We start from the raw sequence: 15,187 nt of genomic DNA on the forward strand, positions 1-15,187 counted from the left end.
CAAAACGGCAAAGCTCGAGCATCAGTTTATGAGAATTAGTTGACAAAACACATTTGTAGGTACATGACCCTACTTCAACTATGAGAAAGTGAGGACTGCAGATGTTGGAGAGTCAAAGTCAAAAAGTGTGACGCTGGACAACTACAGCAGGTCAGGCAGCATCCAAGGAGCAGGAGAGTCGACATTTCGGGCATAAGCCCTTTATCAGGAATGAAGAGGAGTTTATGGCCAAAACATCGATCCCCTGCTCCTTGGATGCTGCCTGACTTAATACTTTTCCAGCACTACACTTTTCAACCCTACTTCAACTACATCAATTATATACCACTTTGTATTGCACATTTCTAAAGGACAAATATATATATTATACCTATCTTTGAAGACAAGCAAGACCACAATGCAGAAAACTCAGGCGAAGGCTAAGTGCATGTAGGGGTCCGATGATAGTGACTTTTAACTGAGATCAAAATTCAAAAGCAACCTTGACATCATCCATATTAGTCAAGTTCTTAAAGAACTCTATCATCATAAATTTGGACAGTGCTATTGTGCATTAAGTATTAAACTAATTCCAATTAGAACAAAGAATAATCATCCATGGAGGAGAAACTGTTTCAATCATACTAACTCACGAAGAGAACAAAACAAATTTATTAATTTTAGTACATGTAAATCTTACCTATCCTTGAGAGAAGTTAGTCTTGGTGTTCAGTTTCAGATTTCTGTTACCATCTGAACACTACATCTAAATTTCTTGAAGCACAAAATATATCTGCAAAAATAAAGAAAAGCAGACACAATTCATGTTTGTACATACTCTTCTGAACGGGGACAAGGCACAAAAAAAAATCAATAGTTGACACATTCTGTAAATCAAAAACTACCTTAGTTCTCCTTGTGCAAAAGAAATACAAGTATCTTCAAACTGACTGCTGAGGAATTATTGGAGGCGCGTTTGGATTCAGGATGGGAGGGAAGTAGCAGAGGGGAAGAACAAGAATTGATGCCTAAATTAAGAAAAGACAAAAGATTCTTAGTAACAGAATTAAAAAGAGTCTGAGATAAATGACAAGCAATAGAATGGGCACAAAAAGGGAAAGGTGATCTCTTCTAATATCCAGTGCCAGCCTACTTATGCCAACTGGTCACTTTCCTTAATTTCTAGCAACTTTACAGTACACTGAATCTTGGACTCATTGCAGAAACAATACACAACTCATTGTACAGAGACCAAAATAACATTATTTCACACAAGTCCTCATTGGATCAAGCATCATCGCATAAGTATCTATATGCCAGGACAGACCAATATTTTAACTCCAATTGCTTCCCTGAAATTCACAAACATTTTCTTAGCATTTCTGACAGCAATCACTGGATACTAAGAACTGAAACGTCAAACTTATTTTCTCTCTCAAGAAAAGGGATAGAACTTGCAAAACTCAACTCTGCAGCACAGACTGTAGACCTATACTAGAATATTGTTGGTTCATGGCTATCAACTGTGCATTGAATAAATTCATGTCACCACCTGGCCGTTTTCCAAACCTTTATGATGCTTCACCCTCTAAAAATGGCCAAGTCAGTTTAAACCATAACAGCTCTTTCTATTCTGTTTCCCACTGCATGTAATAAAAATATAGCAAAAGGTTTCCTTCTGTAGTTGTATAGCTTCACACATCTTTACTCAACTTTGTTCAATGTAAGAAAATACCTGAGAGCAGACAATTTTAGTACTCTTATAATGAAACATAAACAGCAAAGAGAAACCTCACAGACAGCATCAGAATGAAAGCTGTCCTTGCTCCTGCTGCCCTTACCTACTCTAGCCTACATGCAACACCAGAAGCAGTGACATGATTCACTCTTAACTCCTCTTTCAAAGGTCAGTTATCCAAAGAAGTTCACCAGCACCTGCTCAAATGCAACTATGGATCAGCAATAAAATTGAGGCCTTGCTTGCAATGTTCACATTCTGAGAAATTAGTTGTTGCTCTTCCCTAGTTCCTGAGCCCTTTTCATGTATTCAAAAATGTTTTTAGGCCACCGTGCAATTGACTGCAAGTTAGTAGCAAGTATAGTCATTTGTGGTTTCAAGCATCCACTTTTTTTGATCACAACTGTGTGACTTTTTTTTAATCTTTGCTCAGCTGCACTGGTTAGACCAGCAAAACAATTTTTGCAGATTGGAAAAGTCAGACCTATGCAATATACCATACCTAGTAACTGCTGAGACAGTTTACTGTCTCAAAATCCAGTTAAAGATCTATTGCAATTACTGTCCATGACCAGTAAATCGGTTATTTCAAGGTGCAGATAACCTCTTCATGTAACACTTGATTTTGAATGCTGTTCATTATGGTCAAATGTAACAAATACCTAAGTATGAAGGGTCCTCAGTAAGAAGTAGGCCCCAACACTCTTGGATATAGACAAGAATTATCCAATGGATATAGACAAATAATGGTTGTGAAGTTCGAGCAGCAGAACAAAGCCAAGCAGTCATCATTAAAACACACAGAGTGGGAAGTCAATGCAATAAAGCATGGATATTGGAAAAAGGTTATAATTTCCCCAACCCAGCCAATTGGATGCATCCTTTCATCACAAAGTGCATTCATAATCAGGGTCTCCTAAACAGTAACAGTGACAAGACTACAATAATATACAAAATAACTAACGATACTTTTTTTGTGTTTCTATCCATATTTATGGCAGGATCACCAGTAGACAGCATTCTTCCTCTTACACGGACTTGATATAATGCTTTTAAAAACCAGTATCTGTCAAAATCTGCAGGATATTTTCAATATTTTATACTTCTGTTGTATATACTTCCTAGATCACATGACACATCTCACACTTGAGCCAGCATCTCTTAAATAGGAATTTTAAAAATGCATGCTTAATGTCTTTGGCACAGTGGTAAGCACTACAGCCTTACAACACCAGGGATCTGGGTTCAATTCCAGCCTTGGGCGACTGTGTGGAGTTTGCACATGCTCCGTTTCCACCAGATGCTCCATTTTCTTCCCACAGTCCAAATGCATACAAGTTAGATGGATTAGCCATGCTTAAAAATTGTCCATGGATGCGCAGTTTAGCAATGGTAAAAATCCCATGCGGGGTTAATGGGGATAGGAACAGGGGGTAGGTGTGGTTGGGATGCTCTTTAGAGGTTCAGTGCAAACTCAATGGGTCAAATGACCTCTTTGTGTATTGTAGAGATTCAATGATTCTCTTTCTTGGAAATATTTAGAGGCAAGACATGAGTGCCATCATATGAAGTGAAAACCCATTCACTGCAGCAGTTAGCCCCACAGTAAACCAAGTGAAACAACTTACAAATTGAAATTAAGAAATCCAAAAGTTGCCCCAATATTAAAAAAAATGATAATTTTATTGCGATATTACAGCAGGACTCTCCCATTAGGTCTATTAACCTGAATCATTGACTCTCATTGCTACTCAAGTGGCATAAACGTCAAAAATTCAGCCGCTGACTGAATAGAGAAGTTAGCCAAATCCTGTAACACTTAAAAGCTCCACAAAACATCAAAAACAATGTGCATAATGGAGTAGAATTGTACTTACCATTGCCCCTTTGCTGCAAAGGAAACTTTTAAGTTAATGGAAATGCAAACTTGGTTAAAGCTCTTTTGTGATTGATTTTGGTGGGGATTTGGAATGGTCTGCCTGTGTTTTTACATGTAACCAATTCTCTTTTATATTACATACTTTTTTTTTCTTTTTTATATATATTAGACCATTCCACTTCTTTATTTTTTTTAAACATGTGTCAGAAGTCAAAATGACTTTTGACAGAGCTGTTGTACAATGAATGTTTAAAATCAACCCTCAAGTAAAATACATACACAAATCCAACTGAAGAAAACCAAGGCTAATACATAGTAAAGCCTAAAACAAACTATGCAAAATAAAGGTATACATAACTTTTAACAAACAAGAGCACTTTTCAGTACTTCCCAAATTCTCTGCTTTATCACAAAGCTTAGAATGTCTCAGTTTTTCAAAACATCCGTAGAGATTCAATGTCAACTTTCATTCCATAACAACATGGAACCAATTATAATAGTTACATTGAAATGTTCTTAGTTTGGTCAGATCATATGACCAAATCAGTAAATTACATTTAAAGTCTTGGTATCTCTATTAGGCCAAGTTCAATGAGCATTTGTATACCAAGTTTCACAAAACGAATTTTAAAAAAATGAATTACATACATGCTTTCTGCTGCAACTAAAGCCGTAATTTCATTTTCACTTCTTCCAAATGGGTACAGTAGCTCTGTAATGAGTTGCTAACGCTCTACTCCAAACAGTGCTTCTGAACTATTACAGGTAATTCACTACAATCTTTAGTACATTAGTTTTTCTTCTTTAAAAAAATCACATTATGATTTAGAATGCAGACAGCATAGCTTTTTGTAAGTAAACATTGGTCGTTCTTTGATCATCTTCGCCATGAACGTGGTTCATTATCATCTTCTTCGTCATCATCATCTTGGAGCAATAAGTCATCAATCAAAGAGTCTTCCTGAAACTAAGCAAAAATTCTTCCATTAAAATAAAGTGAACTCACTTAGAAGCAGTACATACCAATGAACTTTGACAATATCATTCATTTACATTATGACTTTGTTCAGTTCTCCAACGAGGAACACATGCCACGAGTATGCAGAGAATCTTTTATTTACAATCTCTTCAAAGTTTCCCTCAAAATATCAAACCATTGTGACTTGATACAAGAAGTTGCTCCTGGGTCAGAATCTTGAACTCCACAAGTGTATGAATTCCCACCTGATAACTAAAAAAATCTGTGAGGCATTGGTGCTTCACCAAATGAGATATTGGTGGCATTTAATTTTCAAAGCAACAAAGGCAATGAAAACTACATGAAAATCAAATACCACAGTTTGCCAACTTGTTGCCTTTACTACCGAACAGGAGTTATGGTTCACAAAACAATGCAAATGTGGTTGACTCTTAATTGCCCTCTGGCTAATTAGGGATGGGTAACAAGTGCTGGCCTACCCAGAGATGACCACATTCCGTGAGTGAATAAGGAAAATGTCGAACAGTTCTTATGCCAGGCACACAACTACATTAAACACACAAGCTCAAACTAAATTGAAGTAATTGTCTGCACTCTGATTCAAAGATTTTTTAAATAATTCATTATCTTGTGCAACAGTACTGTGTTTTGCAAAGGTTATGCTCGCTTCATTTAAAAGGAATATGGCCAAATATTGAACCATCTGACAGATGGTTGACATTTCAATTAGATCCTGCAAAAAAACAAGTGGTTTGTTAATATAGAATTTGTTGGAAGTCTGAAGCCTGCTCAGTCTACTTGATGCAATAGATTTTCTTTGCAAAGATCATAATGTGATTGCTAATTTAATTTAAAAGCTATCAGCAAAACCGTCTCTAAAAATTGCTTTTGTTCTTCCTGAAATTAAAATTGTTGAATGGCAAAACCCCATTTTAGGTGGAAAAAGGTTTTTAGCTAATTTGATATTATGGTAAATGTTAGTTAATGAAAATACATGAATTGCATTCTTGGATCCTTATGGGCCATTTGAATTAAAACAAGAGGAAACAATCTAAAAGGTGGCATGTTGTTAAACTGACAACAGCTAGCAACATAAAGGTAATAATCAATGCCACATGACACCAGCAAAACCTGAGCTAATTGGTGATTCAAAAGGAAATCTCCCTCGAGGTCAGAGTCAAACATGACAACAGTTTCACAACAATGTACTGATTGAGAAACGAAGGAGAATAGAAGTGAATGTCATTGAGGCATGTGGAAATTGATTCCACATCTTCGATGATACTGCCTAGGGACAATGTGTGACGGGGAATGGCGAAGTGGCAAGCATGAACCTTACAATAATGACAGTAGAAAAAGAAAATTGATCTCGACAGTCTGCAGATTGTCAGACAAGTTAAGAGTGCAACCAAGTGAGGGTAGCTCCACTGAGACAGAAAATGGAGTACAAACACTACAAGATGTGACATAGCCAAATACATTAAAGGCTGTAGAAAACTCATGGACAAATAATAAAAGTCACCAAAGTCCGCCTGGACCACAGCAATGCCCTCTTATTAAAAGAGAGATGACTGGTTGCGGCTTAACCTGAGGCTCATCATACCTCATGCAAGTAAAGCGGTTGAGAAGGAGAGTCCTTCATGGTAACCTCAGCCTGCATGGAAATTAAATCCACAGTGCTGACGTCACTGGGCGTGACAGCCAGGAATTGCTATACTCAGTCCAAAATACAAATACAAGCTCAAATTGGTCCTTTGCCTGCCTCACTAGACTTCGGTCTTCTCTTTTATCCTCCTTTCAAATACTTCAAATATTTTGAACCTTTCGTATCTATGCCTTCTGTCGTTGGTTATGGTGCTCTTTAACTCCTGGCTCTCCAATCAAACTTTTGTTTGGCTGCTCGAATATCACCTTCTGAAGGGCAATTTTTTTTTAATTGATAGTAGTCCTGTTAAAACATGTTTATAAATTTTACTGTGCTAGAGATTTGCTGCATTTGAAAGGGCCAGTATAAATGAAAACAACTGCTGAGCTCTTCTTTGTCACTCTTTTGCCAAGTTTCTCCGTAGATCGTATTTCCCTACTGTTATTGTCTTTCAACTTGTCTTGCCTCTTATTCACTCATTTGCAGATGACAGCAGAGGCTCATGCACATATGTGACAAAGGTGGGAGGGGTGGAAAAAATTAAACAAAACAGTTGCGCCAGCACATGGTAAATACTTGAATAGTGAAGCGGGGAAAAAAAAATCCTGAAGTAGTGGCAGAGGGGAAAAACAAATAGTAGACATTGAACTGTGACGACGCTTTGGGAAAGATGACTGAAAGCTTGACAGATTAGACAGCCAGAGGACAAAATGAATAAAACGTCGAAGGATGCAGATGTAAAACCTGAGCATTGAGATCATTACTTAAGGAAGACTGAACGCAAGTGGTGACATATTGAAAAATAACATGAAGTTTAAGTTCGAGTGGATGTAGAGATATTCAGTGAAGGGGGACTTTGTGGAAATTTGTTTTAGAACCACAGAAGGTTGTTCACGCTAGATCACTAAATATATTCAAGGCTGAGATAGACAGGTTTTTAAATCAGTAAAGGAATCTTGGAGTAATGTGGATTTCAGAACTTGGAAATCAGCCATGATTTAACTGAGTGGTGAAGCAGACTCAATGGGCTTAAAAGATCCACTTCTGCACCGAGGCCTTATGGTAAGACGATGGCTGCCACAAAGCATTTATGATGTGAAGGAGCCAGTGTTGGATGGGGGTGGACAAAGTTAAAAATCACACCACCAAGTTATAGTCAAACAGGTTTATTTGAAAGCATTAGCTTTCAAAGCGCTGCTCCTTCAGTTACTCACTGCAGCATTCTTAGCCTCTGACCTGCTCTTACAGCCACTGCAGTCAGATGGCAAGTGCAGATTGGTTTTTGGTCAAGGCTAACCCCACCCAGGACATTCACAGTCGCAGATTCAATGATGTTAATGTCACTGAATGCCATGGGGTGGTGGTTAGATTGTGTCTTAGCGGTGATGGTCATTTGGGAGACACAAATTTTACTTGCCATTTTCAGCCCAAGTAAAATGTCTCAGAGGCTTAAGGACACAATCAATTTGGAATAAAAAGGGTGCAAATACATTTCTCCATGTAAACTACAGACTACCAACCAGTGGAAAGGATGCTGAAGGACAAATTTGCAGGAAAATTACATTGAAATGTCAACATCATAGAGTAGCTATAACGAGGGACGTCAATTACACCAAAATAGACTCGAGTATTCATTTTTTAAATTTTCTAATTCCACCCTGACCTTTGTGATACAATGATCACTGTCTTCTAAATGTTTCTCCAATGACACTTGATCCACTTAGCCTACTTCACTTCCAAGGATCAGGTCCAATGTGCTATGAATGAACCATCAGAATGGAATATGACCCTGAGCAAAATCTCCCCTCAGAAATGAAGAATTCGCTTCTTTTGTAAAAATGGGCTGATGTGGAAAGACTGTCATTTGGAGCTATCCAGAATTCTATTTGCAATTGATCCTCACTGTAGGTAATCAACAGCAAATTCATAACATTGTCGCCAAATGTGAATTATTCTAATACAAGATGTACCTCCTCTTCCTCTGCCTCCACATCCTCAGGTTCAGCAGTTGCAGTGGCAGCTCCAGGCTTAAACCAAGCAAGTTGAAGGTCCTGCCCTTTGAAGCGAATTCCATGTAAAGCAGCCTAAAATCCACATTGAACAGAGAAAAATGATACCCTCAACAAAAACTACTTCACAAAGCAAGATGAATAATTTCAATTACACAACTCAGATAACAAATTCATGGAATAATCAATTAATCAGGGTCTCCAAAACATCAAAATTGAGGACAGCCTTACTAAATTAGAGAGAAAAAAAATGCAGATGCTGGAATCCAAGGTAGGCAAGCAAAAGGCTGGAAGAACACAGCAAGCCAGGCAGCATCAGGAGGTGGAGATGTCAGCGTTTCAGATGTAACCCATATTCAGGATTGGAGCTGGGTGTAAGGGGAGCTGCAGAAATATGGGAGAGGGGAATTGGGGGATAGGAAGGGAGGTTATTTGAGACTGCAGAGCTCAACATCAAGTTTTCCAGGCAATGCCCCTTCCTGACATGTCCATCCTCAGCCTCCTCTATTGCCAAAGAGAATCAGACCACAAATTGGAGGAACAATACCTCATATCTTCTGCCTCGGCAGCCTACAGCCTGGAAGATTCAACAAAGAGTTCTCCAATTTCAAATAACCTCACTTCCTAACCCCCCCGCTCACTTGAGCCCCTCCCTCTCTTCTGATCGACTCTTCCTTCCATCTACCAACTGGATTCATTCCTCCCACTGACCAACCAGGCTGTACCTCTCCAATATGCCTCCCCACCCCCAACTTATCTGCAGCTCCCCTTACACCCACCCCCAGTACTGAAGAAGGGTTACACCCAAAACATTGACTTCTCCACCTCCTAATGCTGCTTGGCTTGCTGTGTTTTTCCAGCCTCTTAGTTTTCAGCCTTACTAAATGGTATGCAAAGCATACTGTATAATATAAAATTATAATAAATTGTTTAGAACTCAAACCATCTGGAGTATTAGGATGCAAGTGTAATTAGCTTGCCACTAAAACTCCATGCTGACAAAAGGTTCTCAGACAAAGCAGTTGACAAGTTAAATGCTATATGAAGTAGGCAAAGTATTCTATTGTTTTTTGGAAACTCACTTTAACATTTACAAAGGACACCTAGATTTTTTTTTTAACCAAAACATGTTTCATGAATGAGAAATTTCGGAGGGACAGAAAGTCCACTTCCTTCATCCAGTGAGTTATGCAGATACAGTGAGGGATCCACTGAAGGAAACAAAAATATTGAATTGTTTATAACAGAAAGCAGAAAGATTATCAAAAGTTGGAAACATCCTATCTTTATCTTTGTGGTAATCAACATACTAATTCTGGTAAATTTGCAATTTTGTTCAGTAATATTTGGCTAGAAGTTTATCCACTTATATTTTTGGGGGGAGGGTGCAATGGTCCAGTGGTATTATTGCTAAACTGTTCATCTAGAGACCCAAGTAACATTACAGGGACCAGGGTTCAAATCCTGCTACCACAGTTGATTGAACTGAAATCAATAAACATCTGGAATGAAGAACTGAATGATTACCACGAAAGTGGTTGCTGATTGTTGAAAAACCCATCTTTTTGCTAATGTCCTTTCAGGGAATAAACTACCATCCTTATCTCATCTCGCCGAGAAGGGACTCCAGACCCTCAGCAATATGATTGGCTCTTAACTTGTCTCTGGGCAATTAGTGATGAGTGGCAAATGCCAACCCAGCCAACGATACCCACATCCCATGAATGAATTTTAAAGAATGTCCCGGGTAGAACAGCAAAACACCATTAAGAATTAAAAAGCGATCGCACATTTGTTAGTCAACAGCTTGTATAATGTAGCTGTAAAATTTTCCTTTTTTAAAATTCACTCACGGGACATGGTATCACCGGCTGAACAAGCTTTTATTACCATACCTACTTGCCCTATAGTGTCAAAACCAAACAGGGACTGTTGTGTGTATTCATCAGGGATAAGAACTAGTTCTGAGCAGAGACTGAAATACATGCATTAATTCAACTAGAGGAGATCGGCACACAGGAAATTCGAAAAGTTTATCTAAACATAACTCAGTATCTTGATGCTGAGAGTTCTTCAGATTCCAGAAGTTATTTTCTTAGCCTTGCGTGTTCTCTCTACCTGGACTTAAATACGAACATATACAAATTAAAGTCAAATATACTGGATATTGAGGGCTCTTGTGACACTATGGTAATGTCCCTACCTTTGAGGTGGGAGACCCAGGTTCAAGTCTAATCTGCTCCAGAGATGTGTAATAACATCCCTGAATAGATTTACGAAAAAATATCTACACCTGCTGGAAGTAAGACTATACTTTAAAACTAGTACAAAGGAGCCAGTTCAAGAAATCATACTTAACAATTTATTGATGTGGTAAAACAAACCTCAAAATTAGCACATTGGTAAAATATTTCTTTAAAATCATGATGTTATTCTTGCTTGCTATTTGAAGACTAAAACTTGTAAGGGTGTCTAAGTACAAATCAGAATTTGTAAGGCTAGCAGAGAAAAAGAAGAGGAAAAAATACAAAATGCAACCATTATGGAGGAAGAAAAGTAATTTTATTGTTTCAGGACAGAGATTGCTCCTTTGATCTACAAAATGTTACTGATGAATAACTTGCAAGGAGGAATAGATACAGGGAAAAAGAAGTAGGAGGGAAAAAAACAGTCTGTGATTAAGTACAGAACAGGAGATGATTAATGGCAGAAGTGATAATGGCCTGATAAAAGAGAAATTAGAGTACTAAATTATTATTCAAGATGCAGAGGATGTGCAAGTAGTTACAATACAAAACAAGTCGTGCAGCCAGGAAAAGAATTACCTTCTGAAGCAGGGGGGAGGGAGAATTGAAAAGATAATCCAAGGCATGAAAAATCCACTAAGAAGAAACCCTACCCACAACTGTATCAGGGGAAAATCCTACACCAATCTTCCGTCAAATGCTGAAAACAGTAGTGCACTCATCCTATATCACCAATACCGGCTATCTGAAACAAAATGGGAAGTGTGACCAATGTCTGAAGTTGATAAACATGAACGTAAAGTGTCTTTTAGCAAGGAGAAGTGCTGTTCTTGAGCTTAGAATAAAGTTCCAGTCAATTGTTATAAGTATTTGCCCCACTTCAACCTCTTGGTCATTTGCCCACTGCAGTCAAAGCTTAGCACAAGTTCAAAGATGGATACTTCAGGATAGAGTTTTCACTTTAGGTGCAAACACTTGTTCAGGTACAAATTTAAGCTCTTATCGTGAATTTAATGCATTTGTGCATGCAAAGCAAGCTTTTTATTAACCGGCACCTCTGGGACAGGAGTGTACCAGTTGATCAAATAGTCTGGTTGATCAAGTCATCCTCATAATCAATTTAAGACATACACTAAGTAATGCAGGGGATATGCACATCACTGTTTATTTACAGCATAAATCATTTCAATAATAATGCAACTTGGCCTTAAATAAAACTTAGCAGAGAGCCTTTGCATCCTCAACTGATTACTCGGACATCATAGAGATAGGAATAAATTTCCGGTATTTCAGGCATATAATTTTTGCTAGTTTATCAAGAGTGCCAATTAAAACAAAGTTTACTGTACCGGTTTGATTTAATTTGCATTTCACCAAAAATGTAAAATCTTCCATGAATCAGTTTATTCTGCTAACATTTTCATTATGCATTTTATGGCAGAATATTTTTCTTGACACATTTGAGTGTGAAGTGCTGAAGATTTAATTCTGCTAAAAATGGATTCAACACAAAAAAATTAAAATGGACGAAACATGTGAATAGAATAATTTAATTAATAGTTTTAATAGTTTTTTCAGCAGTTTTAAAATTAAATTAATACAGAATTAAAACAGGCTCAATTTTGGGAAAGCTTTTGAAAAGAACGTGTCCACTCCTCCTCCACCCCTAAAAAAAATTGATTTCATTCTCCTCTTGAAGGTCACAAGCACATATGTTTAGTGAAATTTCACCAGGGTAACTAAATGGGAAGCAAACAGATTAGATGCCCTGCTTCAGAAGTGGGGATGAAATATTTTTGTGCTGGTAAGGCTGATGTTGTAACCTTACTGTTAACGTGAATGCCTTTTTTCTTTGCAGTCAATATTTCACAGCCTTCTGAACTGAACATTTACTTGTAGGTGCCATTTACTGCTGCGACTGAACATCAGCATTGGTAGGACCGAATATTGGTCAATGTAGTGCCAATCAAGTTGACAGCTTTGTCCAGGATGGTATCAAACTTCTTGAGTATTGTTGGAGCTGCGGGTCCAGACAAGTGGGGAGTATTCCATCATACACTTGATTGTGCCTTGCAGATAGTGGACAGGCTTTGGGGCTAGCAAAGGAGTTACTTGCTGCAGCCTTCCGAGTCTCCGTCTGCTCTTGTAGCCACAGCATTTACAGTTCAGCTTTGTAGAGTATAGTGTACAAAACGGAGAATCAGCTATATGCATACAGGTTGCCAAGGCTCTGCACAGTCCAATGCAATCAGAGTGTAGGCGGATGGATCAATGGATTCAGTGATAAATTTACTTCACAGCAAGAGCTGGAAATAATGCTTTCAATTTTCCCAGTTTCCAGCTGGAGAAAATTTTAAAGCCATTAAAGATGGTACCAGAAATGTGGTTTAATTCACTGAAAAATTACACTACTTTTTTTAAATGCAGGTGAGTGCCCGTTATGAACACATTTTCTGAATAAGTGACACTAATATGGAGAACTAACTGAATTAATCAAGCAGAGGAATTTTTAAAAAGCTAGCCCTCCACTCTCCTCGCAGATTGATACATCAGAATAAACTTAACCAATTTGCAAAAGACCACATATCAAAATAAGCTAATGCACAAAATTTAGTGAATACGTTGAATGCCACCTGAGTTATGCTGGCAGCATGTAAAATAAACTGGTGCTTCCTTCATCCAATAAGGAAGTTGAATACTGACTACATTTACAAGATCAGTTCACATAACCCTGAAACTATATTTCTGAGGTATTTTACTAGAAAAGAGAGCAATAATTAAACATTAAAAATTTCGAGTAAAAATATTAATTTGAACTAGAGTGAAAAACAAAATCTTAAGTTAAAACAAAAGCAAAACAAACGCGTGTTAACACGAGCAGCATACAGCACTGTTAGTATAGTCACATGATTTATCATGCAATAAAGACTAATGTGAGAAATGTAGAAACATGTACATCTTTAATGACATTTTTACATGACATGGTGCAATATCACACTCCCCAGGTACAAATTTTGAATTTTCAAATTTAAGTTTGGAATAAATTTGATGAGGTCCAGCTGTGCATGCAGCTATGCATTCTTCAGACCACACCGAGTATATTATGAATGAACTTCGTTCAGCAAAGCTGGCATATCTCTATCACAACACAAGGAGCAGTAAATGATTGATATGCAAAAACTCAAGAAATCACTCATATACTAATCTGAGCTATACTAAAAAGTCACTCTCCGCTATACCAGAGAAACACTCATACTTTGCTGATAAAAATGTTCACATGTTCACACATCAGCCATTCAATAGATTCTGAAGAACCTAAGTGAACACATCAAGTTGATAATTTCCACCATCTTTTCTCAACTAAAATGATACTTTACTATAGTACACAACTTTCATGGCTATAAAGATCACAAATGATAAACTACACAATGCTCGGGAGGTGGAGTAACACTGAAAGTGAATAAGTTCACTAAATTGTCATGGAAGTGCCTTCACTGTCTGAGATCTCATTCATAATGAGTGATCCATTTAAAAATTTTGGAGTTCCCTTCCATACTCTATGTAATCTTATATTTACATTATAAAATATCATTTACTTACAGCTTCTGCTTCTGCCCTTGTCTTGTAAGTAATAACTGCATGGCGAGTGCTGTCATCAATCTGACAATCCTCAATTTCACCAAATTGCTTAAAAAGAGAAATAAAATAAATTCTTTTAACTATTAAAAAGTCAAACACTGGATTTTATAGTCACATTTTCAGCCTGTTTTTTCAAGGTAACAAAATAAGGAAACATTCATTGAGAAATAATACCAACATGCAGTTTAACATTGCACTTGAATAAGATTTTAAAGTAACACAACTTTTTAAAAAAAACATAACTCTAATTAGTACACACTATGCAATAGTGACATGTTTCAGTGCAGACATATATAAGACACACACAAATTTGTCTACACTGGACGTTTTGGCAAGCACTGGCTTCTAGACCATAGAAATCACCCACCAGAAAGGATGGGCAGCAATGTAGTTGACTGGAGGATGCAAAATTCAGTAGAAATTCTGAAAAGAAAATCTTAACAGACAGCAGCTTCTCATAAATGTTTAAATTGTCAAAGTGACACAGAAGGCTCCCACGATGACAGATAAATTTATATAGCACTTGAAAATGGTCTAAAGCTCCAAGGTACTTCAAAAGAGCAATATCAAGCAAAATTTGACAGTGAATCACAGAAGGATATGTTAGTACAGATGGAATAAAATCTTAGTCCAAGTGGTACATTTTAAAGGACAGTTTTAAAGCAAGGCCAGGAAAAAAAAACTATGAGAGATTGAAGAAATGAATTCTAGAACATGGGGCCAGGCAACTGAGAGCGAAATCACTCAAGGAAGGGTTCCTTTTGACTGCTTTCAATCGGACCCAACAAATTTAATGCAAAGCAGGCCACTCGCCCATCATATCAACTCCCTCCACTGGATCAAAATAAAAATCAATTCCATTTTTCTCTTCCATCTTTATGACCATGCAGCTTCTTCTGCTTTAAAAGTTTGTCTGTTCTCTCACTTCGTGACTTTTACTATGTGCGACAGCACTAATATCAACTAAAGAGACTACCCAAAAGAGCATTGTGGCTTCATTTATTTATCGCCCAATTGGAGATTAAAATTAGGCGTCCTGTGAATCAAACATGGGGGAAGTCAGATGTACGCCT

At 37.5% G+C, this 15,187-nt stretch overlaps 1 protein-coding gene across 2 annotated transcripts in view; it reads right to left on the bottom strand.

The window, feature by feature from the left end:
• Nucleotides 1-971: 971 nt before the first annotated feature.
• The window catches only part of rbm26 (RNA binding motif protein 26), a 74,826-nt gene continuing 60,610 nt past the window's right edge, over nucleotides 972-15,187 (bottom strand). Inside the window, exons 20-23 of one of the 2 annotated variants that reach the window (XR_009644798.1) lie at nucleotides 14,076-14,162; nucleotides 8,191-8,304; nucleotides 4,245-4,563; nucleotides 972-1,007 (exon numbers count right to left, since the gene is read on the bottom strand). Coding sequence is in view for 1 of the 2 variants with exons in the window: in XM_060825932.1 (XP_060681915.1) it covers nucleotides 4,474-4,563; nucleotides 8,191-8,304; nucleotides 14,076-14,162 (291 nt within the window). In the remaining variant the exon portion in view is untranslated. Of the gene's footprint in view, nucleotides 1,008-3,381; nucleotides 4,564-8,190; nucleotides 8,305-14,075; nucleotides 14,163-15,187 lie in introns of those variants that run through there. The other variant, XM_060825932.1, reaches the window with a different exon arrangement.

The sequence above is a fragment of the Hemiscyllium ocellatum genome, chromosome 6 (genome assembly GCF_020745735.1).
Source record: "Hemiscyllium ocellatum isolate sHemOce1 chromosome 6, sHemOce1.pat.X.cur, whole genome shotgun sequence".
NCBI classification, from domain to species: Eukaryota; Metazoa; Chordata; class Chondrichthyes; order Orectolobiformes; family Hemiscylliidae; genus Hemiscyllium; species Hemiscyllium ocellatum.